Below are 15,131 nucleotides of genomic sequence, written 5' to 3' on the forward strand. Positions count from 1 at the left end.
GATTCGTTAGAAAGGATTTGAGGTCCAATAAAGCTAAGCCATTTCTCTTTCCCCCAAAAGGCATTTGATGTCTCGGTTCCAAACTTCCCGGCTGATGAGTCGAAGGGTTTCCATACGGTTCCTTTCTCTTCAACAGTCTACATTGAACAGACAGATTTCAGAGAGGTAAGTGACTCTGTCCCATTGTCCAGTATGGCTCATTCATAAACTTTCAAGTGATTTGTAAAGGTAAAAATATTTTTTTATTAAAAGTGAAGTATTAAATGTTTTTTTTTTTTTTTTTTTCTTTATGTAGAATCCTGTTTGCCTTGATGGATGCTGCATCTGTCCCCCACCGGCTCTAAGACTGAGAACCGAGTGAATTAAACAACGTCGATCGCTCAGTTCTCAGAGCTCCCGGAGCAGAGAGCAGGTGCCTGTCGGTAACCGCTGTCTGCTCTGCCCCTCCAGCACTCACTGGAGTGCTGGGCTGTGGCGGCTTACTTAGAGGCTGAGCTGGGTCCAGGCATGTGGCTGGATCCTGCCCATATGGTCACAGTCTTACCCAAGCCCGCTGTCTGCTGAAAACTGGTCCCAGGAGTGCAGAACGAACTGCACTCCTGTGATCCACAGGAGAAGTGCAGCCAAACAAGCTTTGGCTGTACCTCTCCTTTAAATTAACAAACATGTTCTACTTACCTGCTCTGTGTGATAGTTTTGCACAGAGTAGTCCCGATCCTCCTCTTTTAGGGTCCCCTGCTGGAGCTCCTGGCTCCCCCCCCCCCCCCGCAAGCTGACTGCCCCCATTGCAATCTGCTTGCTATGGAGGAACTCATGCAGGCTTGAATTCTGAGCCCTGCTCTGCCTGTTGATACACAGTGCAGCTCTCGCAATACCCCCACCCCCACTGGTTGGGATTAACAGCAGCAGGAGCCAATGGCGCCCTCTGTTGCCTCTGAGCCAGTGAGGAGAGAGAAGGGCGATGCTGCTCTCAGGCTCATCGCTGGATCAGGCTCAGGTAAGTTTAAGGGGGGGGGCCTGCACACAGGTTTTTTTTTTTTTTTAACTTGAATGCATATGCATTCAGGTAAAAATCTGCCTTTTAGAACCACTTTAACATGTATTTAAACTTAGGAACATAAATGTAATATATTGCAACGTATTATTCCTTTTTTTTCCCTTTTTATTTTTTTATCATATCTATGTAGGAGCAGCGTTGTTACCCTAGATCAGGAAGTGTTAGTACTAATGGACACCAGCCTACAGACAGAACTTTTTATAAAGTTTAACCAGTGCCAACGCGAACATATAATATAATATGTAGCTTTTGACCTTGCCAAGGATCCATTGGCCAAGTTTTGTCTGTGGAGAAGTCAGTTGGGATGGATTTTCTATGCTTGTTTGTGGATCACTGGCAATATTTGGAAAGCAGGCGAACGGATGTTAACAATCAGTGAGAAATGTTATATGGATATCTGAGTGTATGTTTTCCTTTTATAGGTGATGGAGAAAGGATACAAGCGCCTGACCCCTAATCAGCCTGTGGGCCTCCGACATGCCGGTTATGTCATCTATGTACAGAACGTTGTGAAGGTGAGTGTTAGGAGTATTTACCGGGTTTCCCCTTTTAGCCAAAATACTGTCCATCTGGTGTTGGGTAAATTGGAAGACCTACAGATGTGCATTCCTTATGACAAAATTCAGAGTTCCAGGCCCTGTGCCTACATACTATAGATCTAGATTGTTCTGACTTTGTGCTAACCCCCTGCACCTGCCGTTCAGCAGTTCAACACCAGAGCCATTTATTGGCTGCTAAAGCTCTTGGATTGTTGCATGTTGAGAAGTAGTGCGCTTCATTTTTGGGGGCTTCAGAACTGAGCAACAATTGACATGCAGCGTTTACTTGGGACTGGGGAACCCTCAGATGTACAGAATTTAGGAAGTACTTGCAGACATATTTGGTACCTGTATTTCAAGTATATTTAACCACTTGCTGTCCACCCTATAGCACTTTTACTGCTACAGGGCGGCAGTTGTGTGAAGGATCGTGTGTGTGTGTGTGTGTGTGTATTCAGATCACCCCACAGACTTTCAATCAGATTCAGGTCTGGGCTCTAGCTGGACCATTCCAAAACTTTAATCTTCTTCTGGTGAAGCCATTCCTTCGTTGATTTTGATGTATGTTTTGGGTCGTTAATGGAATTATGTCAAATTTCAACCTTGGTTTCATCAGACCATGACACATTTTCCCACATGCTTTTGGGAGACTTCAGATTTGTTTTTGCGAAATTTAGCCGGGCTTGGATGTTTTGTTTTTTTTTTTTTTTTTTTTTCTTGGTAAGAAAAGGCTTCCGTCTTGCCACTCTACCCCATAGACCAGACATATGAAGAATATGGGAGATTGCTGTCACATGTACCACACAGCCAGTACTTGCCAGATATTCTTGCAGCTCCTTTAATGTTGCTGTGTACAAGGAGGAGAGTTTGGGACTTTAAATGAGGCATGGAGTCAAGGCTAGAAAGCAGTTGGTGTAGAAAAAGTAAATTTTATTTTTCTACAACAGAAAATGTAGCAGTATTGCATACATGAAAGCACGGAGAAGCGTAGTGTAGCAAACCTATGCTGGTAATCGTCAATGCATCTCAAAAAGTATCCTAGCACATTGCACAGTACAATAATAGAAACTGTCCTCCACATCAAGGATCACTTGGAACAACATGATGTAATATAGTCTGGAGTAAAATATGTGGAACCATCAGTGTAGACACATAGCATCTGTGTAAACCCGACGCATTTTGTGGGATAATACCCACTCTTCAGGGGCGGATGCTTCAAGGATCTCTAACAGGGATATGCAATTAGCGGACCTCCCAGCTGTTGCAGAACTACAAGTCCCATGCATGAGGCATAGCAAGACTCCGACAGCCACAAGCATGGCTCCCAGAGGCAGAGGCATGATGGGACTTGTAGATTTGCAACAGCTGGAGGTCCGCTAATTGCATATCCCTGGTCTATAATAAAACATAAATATACCAATGGTCTAGTGGTGTACCCATAGAGAGAAATGATAGATGCAGAGGACAAGGATAGCATCCTTTAAATGCTCACGTTGGTTTGGTGTGCGTAGCCAGGGTGAGGACTATTGAGAATGTCCACCACGGGAGCTGAGGTGACAAGACACTTGGAAAGAAGCAGGGAGCACTTGTGAATAGTACTTGTAGTAAATTAGATGGAACAAGCCCATAGCCAGATAGAAGGAAATCAACAGGATACAGAGTGAGTGAGACCCAGAGCTGTAACCATAAAGGTAAAAGGGGTTGTAAACCCTCGGTTTTTCACCTTAATGCATTCTATGCATTAAGGTGAAAAACCTCCTGTGATGCAGCAGCCCCCCTTTAACTTGGTTGAACCTGGTCTTTCCAGCGACGGATGAGCACACCAGCTCCCTTTGGTGTCTCACGTCCTGATTGGATAGATTAATAGCAGCGCAGCCATTGGATCCTGCTGCTGTCAATCAAATCCAATGACGCGGGGCCGAGTCCTGCAATCTATGTCAACGGACTCGGCAGCAGGACACGGGAGTGCGCCCACATGAGTTGCCCTCGAGGGAGAGCGGCTCTCCAACGGGGCACTCGAGAAGAGGAGGAGCCAGGAGGAACCCCAGAAGAGGAGTATCGGGGCCACTCTGTGCAAAACCAACTGCACAGAGGAAAGTATGTATGACATGTTTGTGTTTAAAGGATATGTAAAGGTTTTGTTTAAAGAAATAAAAACAGAGCTGAATAGTGGTGTAATGAGATGAACAATCCCACATAACGGTGAAAGACAAAATGTTGGACAGATCAACAAGGTAATAAAGAACATAAAAGGTGGTTAAACTCTCACAAAGGGTAGTCCTTAGAATAAACAAGGCTGTGATCCAGAACCAAAGATATGTGTGTGTGCAAAATGAGCTACACAAGGCTGTACTACCATGTGAGCGTATTAAGTACTCCCAACATGACCAATGTCTCACCCAGCATCATGCAGGCTTGACGGTAGAAAGGGGAGGCGACCATAGTCTGGTCTTCTATTTAAAGAGTTATTCTGCATCACTTAAACCTCCTGATGGTTTTCTTCATGGCTGTTGGGACAAGAAGAGATGCTACAACAAAGTATTGTGAGATTTCCAAAGTGGATAAGCCATCTGGCCATCTGCTATTTCACCTCTCCTACATATTGGCACCACTCACTACCAATCCTTTTGGGGACGTTCAGGTCTATATAGAATGCGTTTTTTTTTTTTTTTTCCTGCTTGTCACAGGTAAAACTTCTCCCTTTGGTTGGGGACAGGGTTGCACCTTTATTTTTTTCTTAATGCTGTAATAGGTCATTGGTCTTGAACAAATCAGTAGTGTTGGTGACGGTACATTTTCCTCAATAGGTTTTCTTCTTAGATTACAGTATTGGAAGAAAGCCTCCTAGTCTACGTTTCAGATCATTCTTGGCACCATGGACAGTTCTTATTGCAAACATCCGCAGCAAACTTTGACTTCTAAAAACTGGAAGGAAAAATAGTTGGTTACAAAATCTGTCAGTCTTAAAGTGATTGTAATGCTTTAATCTTTTGTTTTTTCATTAAAAATAATAAACATGTTATACTTACCAGAGTGGCTCTGATCCTCTTCTCTGGTCCCAGGACGGCGCTCCTGGCTCCTCCCTCCTGTTGGGTGCCCTCACAGCAAGCAGCTTGTTATGGGGGCAGCCAAGCAGTTGCTCTGTCCGTTCGCACATGGAGCCACGGTTCGCACCCCCCTCTTCTGATTGGCTCACTGGCTGTGATTGACAGCAGCGGGAGCCAATCAGGAGTGCAAGTCCCTGGAGAGGCAAGACGTTTGTGGACATCGCTGGATCGACAGGGGGCTTGGGTAAGTATTAATAGGGGGCTGCTGCACATAGAATGCATGAAGGTACAAAAACCTTGTGCCTTTTATAACCAGTTGAGACCTGCTGATAATGTTATAGCAGTTAGCCCAGTTCTCATCAACAAGCACAGATCTTGTACGATCTGAACTGTCTTCTGCCTGCCTTGGGCACAGCTTCCTCCTAAGGACTAGTCACCAGTATTGCCTGTGATCTACCTGCAACTGATATTTTCTCCATTACTGACTCGGCATGCCTTTGTCTGTGCCGTGTCTCTATGTGGTGGTGGTCATCTTGGTAGATGCAGGGCTTTGCTTCCACATGTCAGAACTTCCCCCTGATGACACTCATGACTGGTGGGAGAATATTTACAGAGGTAGTAAACTGCAAAAATAATTTCCAAAAAATTGGGCCCCTGCAGGATAATGGCATATTGTGCTAGTATGCATCGAAAGACTTGCCTTCAAAGGAAGCCCTCCAGCGGTGTGCTGTCATGGCTCCCCTGCACTTCCATCTCCACCCGGTTTTCCTTCCGGGTTCATGGTCTTCGGCTGTTTAACTGGCCGAGCCGCGATGACGTCACTCCCGTGGCACGTCGCCGGCTATTACTATAGTAAATATTTACTAAATGCACATTTAGGAGCTATTTACTGTACGTACAGGTAAGCCTTTATTATAGGCTTACCTGTAGGTACAAGTAAGCCATGTGGGATTTACTGGAGCAGGGAGCTCATTACACTGCAGCTTTCCCGCCACCAAGGAGGACAGACAACTGCACTGTAGTGACATCACCAAATATCATGAGACTGGCATTCAGACGCAGCCGTCCCTCTCATAATGTAGGCACAGGGATGCCTGGACACCCTCACATACCAGGAAGTACATAGTTTTTCAGGAATAATTCAAGAGGAAATCTAAATCTTTCACGATAATGCTTCAGTGCAATTAGCATTGCTAGAAGTTCAGATCCACTTGAGCCAACACAGCTGCACACTGTTTTTATCACTGAATGCTGGTGTTGAGATCAAAGCAGTGTGGACGACAGGTAAACCTTAGGAAGTGGCGTAAACTCTAGGTTTGTAAAGCATTTTTTTTATTCTAATTGAATTTACTGATTTCTATTGCCTAGCAATGCCCATTATTTTTGTTTAATTTTTTTTAAACAAAGAATGTATTTTATCCTCTCTGCTGTAGGATGGAAGTGGGAAAGTGGTGGAGTTGGAGGTGACCTGCACCAAATCAGACATTGCTGAGAAGCCAAAAGCGTTTATTCATTGGGTTTCTAACCCCCTGGAATGTGAAGTGCGGCTGTATGATCGCCTGTGAGTACAATGGGCACATTACATAATTCTTTATATAATTGATCCACTACATTTTTAGTGGGAAGTAAACACATTGGGGGGAATTCATCAAACCTGTGCATAGAAACCAATCAGCTTGCATCTTCAGCTTGTTCAGCCTAGCTTAGAAAATGAAAGCTAGAAGTTGATTGGTTGCCATACATAACTGCTTTGGATTCCGCCTGCTCCAGTCTTGGTTAGATCCTTTGTGTGGTATGGTAGCACTGATGTGGTGTTCTAGCCGTTGGACTGTACTGTCTCTGAAACTCCAGTTTAAACAATTGACAAATCAATCCGCCTGATTCGTGGTTGCGTGACTACTATGAAAGCCAATCATCTGAAACTCCAGTTTAACCTCTTCCCACCTGGCCTATAGCAGAATGACAGCCAGGCAGGGGGTTTAATTGTTCTGAGTGGACATCATATGACGTCCTTCAGAACAAGCCGCTCGTGCGCACGGCGATCGGTGGTGCGGTGCCCACCAGTGCTGCCTTGTCAGTGCAGGCTCCTCGGCGCACATCTGTGAAGGTGAAAAATTATTTACAAAATTTCATAACAAACTTTTTTTTTTTTTTTTTTCCCGTTTTTGCTTAGCAAAAAATAAAAAAAAAGTGGTAATATTAAATACCACCAATAGAAAGCTCTGTTTCAAAAAATTATAAGAGTTGCATGACCATGTATCAGCCCAGTTCATGATCATGTGACTACTATGAAAGCCAATCCTGGTAATCTCATGTCTCATGCAGGCTGGAGGTTTGCCCAAAAACAAAACTCTTTAGCCTGCAGATGGCAGTGTGCCTCTGTTTAAAACTTTAATTGTCTAACACTGTATCAGTATTTTAAAATGATTAAAAGATTGAAAAATATTTTTTTACTCCTTCTTTTTTTTTTTTTTTTTTTTTTCTTTTTTCTCAGCCGATTAGAAAAAAGAAAAAAAATGCATTTTTTTTCTTGTACCAGGTAAAACCTTATTTAACTACTTCAGCCCCGGAAGATTTGGCTTCTCAAAATGACGAGGCCATTTTTTTCGATACCTCTCTGCCGTCGCTTTAACAAAATTATCGTCCTTTTTTTTTCCCCCACAAATAGAGCTTTCTTTTTGTGGTATTTGATCACCTCTGCAGTTTTATTTTTTGAGCTATAAACAAAAGAACGATTTAGAAAAAAAAACACTTTTTTTTTTTTTTTTTTTTTACTTTTTGCTGTAATATCCCAATTTTTTTTTTTTTTTTTTTTAACCGCTTCAATACCGGGCCAATTCTGACACTTTGCTCCTACATGTAAAAATCATCATTTTTTTGCTAGAAAGTTACATAGAACCCCCAAACATTATATATGTTTTTTTTAGCAAAGACCCTAGAGAATGCAATGGCGGTTGTTGCAACTTTTTATCTCACACAGTATTTGCGCAGGAATTTTTCGAACGTGTTTTTTTTTGGGAAAAAAACTGTTTTGTGTTTAAAAAAAACAAAACAGTAAAGTTAGCCCAATGTTTTTGCATTTTGTGAAAGATGAAGTTACGCCGAGTAAATAGATACCTAACATGTCACGCTTCAAAATTGCACACGCTCGTGGAATGGCGCCAATGTTCGGTATTTAAAAATCCCCATAGGCGACGCTTTAAAATTTTTTTACTGGTTACATGTTTTGAGTTACAGAGGAGGTCTAGGGCCAAAATTATTGCTCTCGCTCCAACGTTCGCGGCGATACCTCACATGTACGGTTTGAACACCGTTTTCATATGTGGGCGGGACTTACGTATGCGTTCGCTTCTGCGTGCGAGCACACGGGGATAGCGGCGCTTTAAAAAAAATTTTTTTTTTTTTTTTTTATTTTGACACTTTTTTGAAAAAAAAAAAAATTGATCACTTTTATTCCTATTACAAGGAATGTAAACATCCCTTGTAATAGCAATATGACATGACAGGTCCTCTTAATAGTGAGATATGGGGTCAATAAGACCCCATATCTCACCACTAGGCTGGGAAGCCTGAAATAAAAAAAAAAAATAAAACGATCGCCGCTTCCAAGCCGAAGCGGCGCCGTTTTTTTTAATGGAGAGGCCGGGCGTGACGTCATAACATCGCGCCCGGCCTCCGACGATCATAGAGACTCCGGGGACCATCTGGTCCGCCGGAAATCTCTATGATCTACATCCGGCGCCGGCGGATCTACTCTCCTCACCGATCGTAACGGTGAGTCGGAGCAGGCACCGGAGGGCGGCGGGAGGGGGGGGACGTCCCCTCTCGCCTCCCATAGGAACGATCAAGCAGCGGAACAGCCGCTATGATCATTCCTATGGTGTAGAGATTCGCCGGCTGAAACCGGCAATATCTGAATGATATCTGTAACTACAGGCATCATTCAGATATAAGCGCTCAAAGCCAAGGACGTCATATGACGTCCTTGGTATTGAAGTGGTTAAAAACTATTTTTTTCCTCAGTTTAGGCCGATGTGTATTCTTCTACATATATTTTTGGTAAAATCAAAATAAGCGTATATTGATTGGTTTACACAAAAGTTATAGCGTCTAGAAAATAGGGGATAGATTTATGGCATTTTTATTAATTTTTTTATTTCTTTAGTAGTAATGGCAGCGATCTGCGTATTTTTTTTTTTTTTTTTTTTAAATTTTACTGCGACGACATGGCGGACACTTTTGACACATTTTTGGGACCATTGGCATTCATACAGCGATCAGTGCTATAAAAATGCACCGATTTACTGTATAAATGACACTGGCAGGGAAGGGGTTAACTGTGTTCTAACTGTAGGGGGGAGGGGGAAGATGGGACTGACTAGGGGAGGGGAGAAATCAGTGTTCATACTTGGTTTGAACACACGATCTGTCTCCTCTCCCCTGAGAGAACCGGGATTTGTGTGTTTACACACACAGATCCCGGTTCTCGCTCTGTCACGAGCGATTGCGGGCGCCCGGTGGTCATCGCGCCTGCCGGGCACTTGCATGGGCTCCGGGCACACGCTGCGGGTGCACACCTCCTACAGCGCCTTAAAGGGCCGAGGACTAGTAGAGTACTGAAAGATCATACAGAATAAGAAGCTAAATCAAATGCACAGAGTATGATCAAGTAGCACAGAGACTCAGTAGTTGGTGCATTTGGTGTTCCCTGCCATGTTTCTGCTTATGATTCCCACCAAGGGAGACTGTTATTTGTAGTGCCCTCTGTAAAAAACAAAAAAAAACTCATTCAGTTTTCTCCCAAAATCATTGGTTAGTTGGGTTCTGTCTAACATTGGGTAAGTGTGTCTTTTATTACTGTGGGAGGCACGTTGGAATGTAAGCTCCTCTGGGGAGGGACTGATATGAATGGTTCACTGTAATCTATAAGGAGCCGTATGTGTGGTGTGGAAAACCTACTGTAAGTGGGTGGGTTGATGAAATGGTGTGCGTAGGATAAGTATATGCATTGAAGGAGGGAACAGATGGTTGGGGAATGCAGTAGGGTTCCCTGATGAAGAATGTGCATTTACAGAACGATGACTGAGGTGTGGGAGGCATTCCTCTGTGAGCACAACAGAAAATGCAGATTAATCTTATCTTTCTTTCAGATTTATGCACAAAAGTCCTGAGGATCCTTCTGAGGTTCCCGGTGGATTCTTAAACGATGTAAATCCTGTACGTATAAAGAAGCTTTACAAAAGCATGTTGTGAATTTTATGAGCTTCTCGAAAAAAAGACAGCGTAAAGAGCAGAAATTTTTAAAGCCGAACCAAAAATATCAATGTGTGAGCAGATAGGCATTTTATTGCTGAAGATGCATACTGCAATAAAGGATTCTTGCGTGCCTGTTTAGCAATCTTTTTTTACAATGTATACTGAGCTGCACATGCACAGCTCAGTATACAAAGTACAATTTCGGCATCTGCTGGGATGAATGAACATTCGCCCTTGCTTGGAAGTTGCGTCATCCGGGCGCGGCCAATTAAGATGGCTAAACTTTGAAGATGACCAGGTGAAAGATGACCGTGCCAGCAAGGAAGCTCTCAGGCTTTGTATCGCTGGAGGGAGTAAAGTTCTGTTTTAAGTGACCTGGTCTTTTACCATCATAAAAATGTACAGTTTACACATCTTTGCTTTCCAAGCTTATGATAGATTTGATATTGTATGTCAGAGAAGTGAGACATTATTCGGTAGTGTTTCTCATTGGGCACAGTAGGCACATTAACCGGGCTCTAGGTAGATCTAAAATATGCATGCAGCGCTGTAATCCTTAAAGTGGATGTAAACCCAATGTCATCCTTTCTAAACTACCGCCATAGGGGTTATCTATAAGGATAGACACGCCTCCTGCATGTATCTTTACCTGTCAAATGTCTCCCCTCTGTCTGTTATGAGACCCGAAAAACTGCAGATTCTGTAGGCGGGTCTGTTGTCTGGAGCTCGGTGGGTGGAGTCGTGATGTCAGTAGACTCCCCGCCCACCTCTACACTCCCCTTGTTAATTATCCCCTTGTCATTATGACTTCCATGCAGGTGCATAACCCCCAAGTGCACACACTGGGGGTTATTTACTAAAGGCAAATCCACTTTGCACTACAAGTGCAAACTGCACTTTCAGTGCACTTGGAATTGCACTGAAAGTGCACTTGGAAGTGCAGTCGCTGTAGATCCGAGGGGGACATGCAAGGAAAATAGCATTTTAGCTCGCACATGATTTGGATAATAAAATCAACAGAGCTTCCCCTCATTTCAGATCTACCCCTCAGATTTACAGCAACTGCACTTCCAAAGTGCACTTTCAGTGCAATTTCAAGTGCACTTTGCACTTTTAGTTTGCACTTGTAGTGCAAAGTGGATTTGCCTTTCATAAATAACCCCCTCTGTGTTTAGGGACATGAACCCACACCTGCACAGATGTCAAATTGGGACCAGCGGCTGTGTCCACGCTGCCACTGCATCCCAATTGACATGAATGTGCTTGCCTGCAGGCGGGTGCACAGAACACCTGTGCATCCTGTGCGGTAAAAAAACAGCCCTCGCGTGTGGGTGTACGCATTGATACACCGTACGTGAACAAGGCCTAATACAACATTAAGGGGGTGATTTACTAAAACTGGAGAGTGCAAAATCTGGTGCAGCTGTACATGGTAGCCAATCGGCTTCGAACTTCAGCTTGTTCAATTAAGCTTTGACCAAAGAAAAACCTGAAAGCTTTTTGGTTTCTGTGCTGAACCAGATTTTGCACATTCCAGTTTTAGTAAATCAACCAGTTAGTTTGGACCCCTGTATATAGCAAAACTCAGACTGGGAGAGGGAGAAGCAGCACGAGGCACCAATTGGTTGTGCTAATGTCCTAACAAGCGACATGTCCTAGCAAGGTGCATGCTGATGGGAGAAGACAGCAGAATGCAAGAGAGATAGCTCATCCATAAGCTGTTTCCTTTTTTTTCACCGTCCAGTCTCAGGTTGGAGGAGGGACAAGACCTGCAAGTGGTACCCAACTACTGCAGAGGAAAAAAGTGGTCCCCTGCTCTGCCAGACAGGACTGTGCTAGAAGGACTACTTTCAGCAGGAAATGCATCTCTTGCTCTTGTTCTCTTGAGCAGGCGTCGTGTAACGGCCTAGGAAAGAGTCCTCGGCCCTGTGCAAGCTTAGACCCAAAACAAAAATTGGGGGGGGGGGGGGGGACTTTAGTACCTCTCCACAGATTAGAAATTTATATACTAGCATGTATTCATGGCTAGATATTTATTCCATGGTGCATACTTGTTTGCTTTTACAGGACTCTTTGACCATCATCTCAGACGCCCTGGTGGATCAGTCTGTAAAGAATTGTAAAGTGTTGGAGAAGTTCCAGTTTGAAAGGCTGGGCTATTTTTCTGTGGATCCAGACACCACTCCAGAGAAGGTCAGTGAGCTCTGTGCATCGCTTATCACAGTTCTATTTGCTGCTGTGGCTGCAGACTTCATGCAGATAATGGACAGTCATAGACTGCATCATTAAAACCCTCTGGCAGATTATGGTAGGTGCCAGGACAAGAGGTGATGCATAATAGAGCAGGGAGAAGTGCGTCGCAGAGGGATAGACTGTCCTGCTGCCATATATCCCTGCACGCGGGTATCTGCAATTATGTATAATATGGGTACAATAAGCAATATAAAAAGTGTATCTGATTATGCTTATTTAGTCTGGTAATCTGTCTGGAATTTTTTTTAATGGATCCTACTTCACTAGGAAAGAATCTCATTCTTTTTATGGTTTATTGAAGATGGACCAGCAGTGAAGAAACTATTTTGCAATCCATTTAAAAAGCTTATAATCTAACGTTGCACATCAGATCACAATTCTGGGCTGTCAAGGCAGAATTTGGCAAATATATTCAGCCAAGATTGATGGTGTGAAAAGTCCAATAAGATGTGTGCTTATCTCTGTGTGCAGATCTCAAAAATATTAGGTCATTATCCACAACCCTCTTAAGAAATTAAAGGACCAGTCTAACAATATGCTGTGATCCTAACTGACTTTGGGACTTAAGGGCTCTTTCACACGGTCTGTCCAATCGGGTCCGCCTGTCAGTTTTTCAGGCGGACCGGACCGGATCGGACCCTTCATTCAACACTATGGAGCGGCGCATGTCAGCGGATATGATCAGATGAAAGCTGACAGGCGGTCCGTTTTTCATCTGATCTATCCATAGTGGAAAGCAGGGCTGGGTTTCCGTCTCCGCTATGCTCAGTAAGCAGAGACTGGACCTGTCTGCCTGCTCAACAGTAAGTATGAGCCCCGGCGTGTTCGCACAGCCCACGTGCAGAACCCTCCAGGAAGTCGGCACTGTGCTGCGCTAATCACAGGCAATGAGATTTTGTCCCGATGCGCAGCTGCAGAGATCGGGAAATGTCTCACTACCTGTGATTAGCGCAGCGCAGTGCCGATTTTCTGGCGGGCTCTGTACGTGGGCTGTGCGAACATGCCGGAGCTCATCCTTGGCAGAAATCAGCGGAGCGATCCTCTGCTGAGCAAGCGGATCCCACATAATGGATCTGCCCCCAGTGAAACGGGCCTAAAGTAGAACTATAGGCTGCTTTTTATTTTTTTTTTCTATTTTTGATTAGATTAAGGGAGGGTCCTAACCCCTGTCTGTTTATTTTTTGCCATCTGTGTCCCATTGGGGAGATTTCCCTTCACTGCCTGTCCCATTGCCAAAACAGGAATTGAGAGAAAATTCCTGTAAATTAGGGGGATCCCCAGGTCATCAGAACTATGTCCCCATTGGAAGATTTCCCCTCTATTACTTTTCTGAGGACAACCCAAAATTTGGGATTTACTTTTACTTTCAATAATAATGGTAAACAAGACAAATGGAGAGGATGAATCTCCCTAACAGGACCACAGACAACCATAAAAAAAACTGACAGGTGTTCTAATCTATCTCCACTGTAACTAAAAAAAAAATGGCCTTTAGTTGTACTTTAAGGAATGGGACAAGGGAACACCGAGGCTTGGGGGATCTGGAACAGGATCATGCTGAGACTTGGAGGTCCTTAGGCACGGCGCTTGGGATGTCAGAACAGGCTGTTTTGACGATTGGGATTACCAGGAAAAGGGCACACTGATGCTTTGGGGTTCAGAGACAGTGGCACGCTGAGGCTTGGAGGTCCCAGCACAGGGGCACTCTCACTTTTGGGGAATCTCAGGACAGCATACATTGTGATGCTTAAGGGGCCTAGAGAAGGGGCACGCTCATGCTTGGGAGATCCTGGGACTGGGACACGCTAGGATTGATTTACCAAAGAGTGCAAAATCTGGTGTAGCTATGCATAGAAACCAATCAGCTTCCAGATTTTGTCAACGCTTAGTGCTCCAGGCTCCCCCCAAAAATTGGGTCCTTTACCTGTCCAGGGATCCAGCACTGTCCTCACCCAAGCTGATTCTTCAATCGGCTTCAGGTCCAGGCGTCGGCATCTCCTTGTGGCTTCACAGCTGGTCTCCTACTGCACATGCGCGAGCCGCACTGCGCCTTGTGAATGGTCCCATGGTTTTCTGGGACCTGTGATGTGTCCTAGAAGACTGCGGGGGAAGGAGGGGGGGACTTCTGGCTCAGATTGCTGTGACGATCTGAGACCAAAGTTGGAGCAGGTACCTGCTCCCCCCTGCCTCCCAAAAAGTGCCAAATGTGGCAGTGGAGGGTAGAGCTTTTGGGTAGAGCTCCACTTTTATTGAACAAGCTGGCGTTAGAAGCTGTTTGGCTACCATGCACAGCTGCCCCAGATTTTGCACTACTCAGTTTTAGTAAATCAACCCCGCTTGATATTTATGGTTTCTGGGACAGTTTTTGCTCTTGGACATTTGCTTCCTGGTATCTAGTCTGTCTTTTTCTCCCTTCCAGATTGTATTTAACAGAACAGTGACCCTCAAGGAGGACCCTGGGAAACTTTGAATGTCTCACACCAACTCCAGATGCAATATCCTGGCACACAAGACTGCACAATGACCATGAGACCTGCTTGCCTTAACTTTGATGGGAATGAAGCTCTATCCAAAGTCCAACTGGTTTTTATTACTATTTTCAAATGGAACTGAATAAATATGCACATTTAATCCTGTTGAATGTTTTCTTTTTCTGATGAATATTTGGGGGGAACTCTTTCCCTTTTCTTCATTTATACCCTGTTCATCTTATTTCAAGCTGCAACAAAGTTTGGTAACTAGGTGCCCAAATGTAGGTGGGATTTTTTTTATTCTAACATGGGTGGAGTTCTTTGTGCAAGCTGGAAAAAATGTTTTAGCTGCACTTGTCTATTGGTCAATATTGATTAAAATGCGATTGGGAATAATGTATCCAGTGCAAAAATGAAGGTTATTGGGATTCTGCAACCTCTTTAAAGTGGTTCTAAAGGCTGAAGTATTTTGCCCTCATGCATTCTATGCATGAAGGTAAGAAAACTT

General features: G+C 44.1%; 1 protein-coding gene across 1 annotated transcript in view; it reads left to right on the forward strand.

Moving 5' to 3' along the window:
* Positions 1–14,783, forward strand: part of QARS1 (glutaminyl-tRNA synthetase 1) — a 90,579-nt gene extending 75,796 nt beyond the window's left edge. Inside the window, exons 19-24 of the mRNA XM_073591885.1 lie at positions 61–165; positions 1,480–1,572; positions 6,077–6,204; positions 9,794–9,860; positions 11,967–12,092; positions 14,572–14,783. Of these exons, the coding sequence (XP_073447986.1) occupies positions 61–165; positions 1,480–1,572; positions 6,077–6,204; positions 9,794–9,860; positions 11,967–12,092; positions 14,572–14,622 (570 nt within the window). The 3' untranslated portion in view covers positions 14,623–14,783. The remainder of the gene's footprint in view (positions 1–60; positions 166–1,479; positions 1,573–6,076; positions 6,205–9,793; positions 9,861–11,966; positions 12,093–14,571) is intronic.
* Positions 14,784–15,131: the final 348 nt, after the last annotated feature.

The sequence above is a fragment of the Aquarana catesbeiana genome, linkage group LG07, assembly GCF_042186555.1.
Source record: "Aquarana catesbeiana isolate 2022-GZ linkage group LG07, ASM4218655v1, whole genome shotgun sequence".
In the NCBI taxonomy this organism is placed as follows: Eukaryota; Metazoa; Chordata; class Amphibia; order Anura; family Ranidae; genus Aquarana; species Aquarana catesbeiana.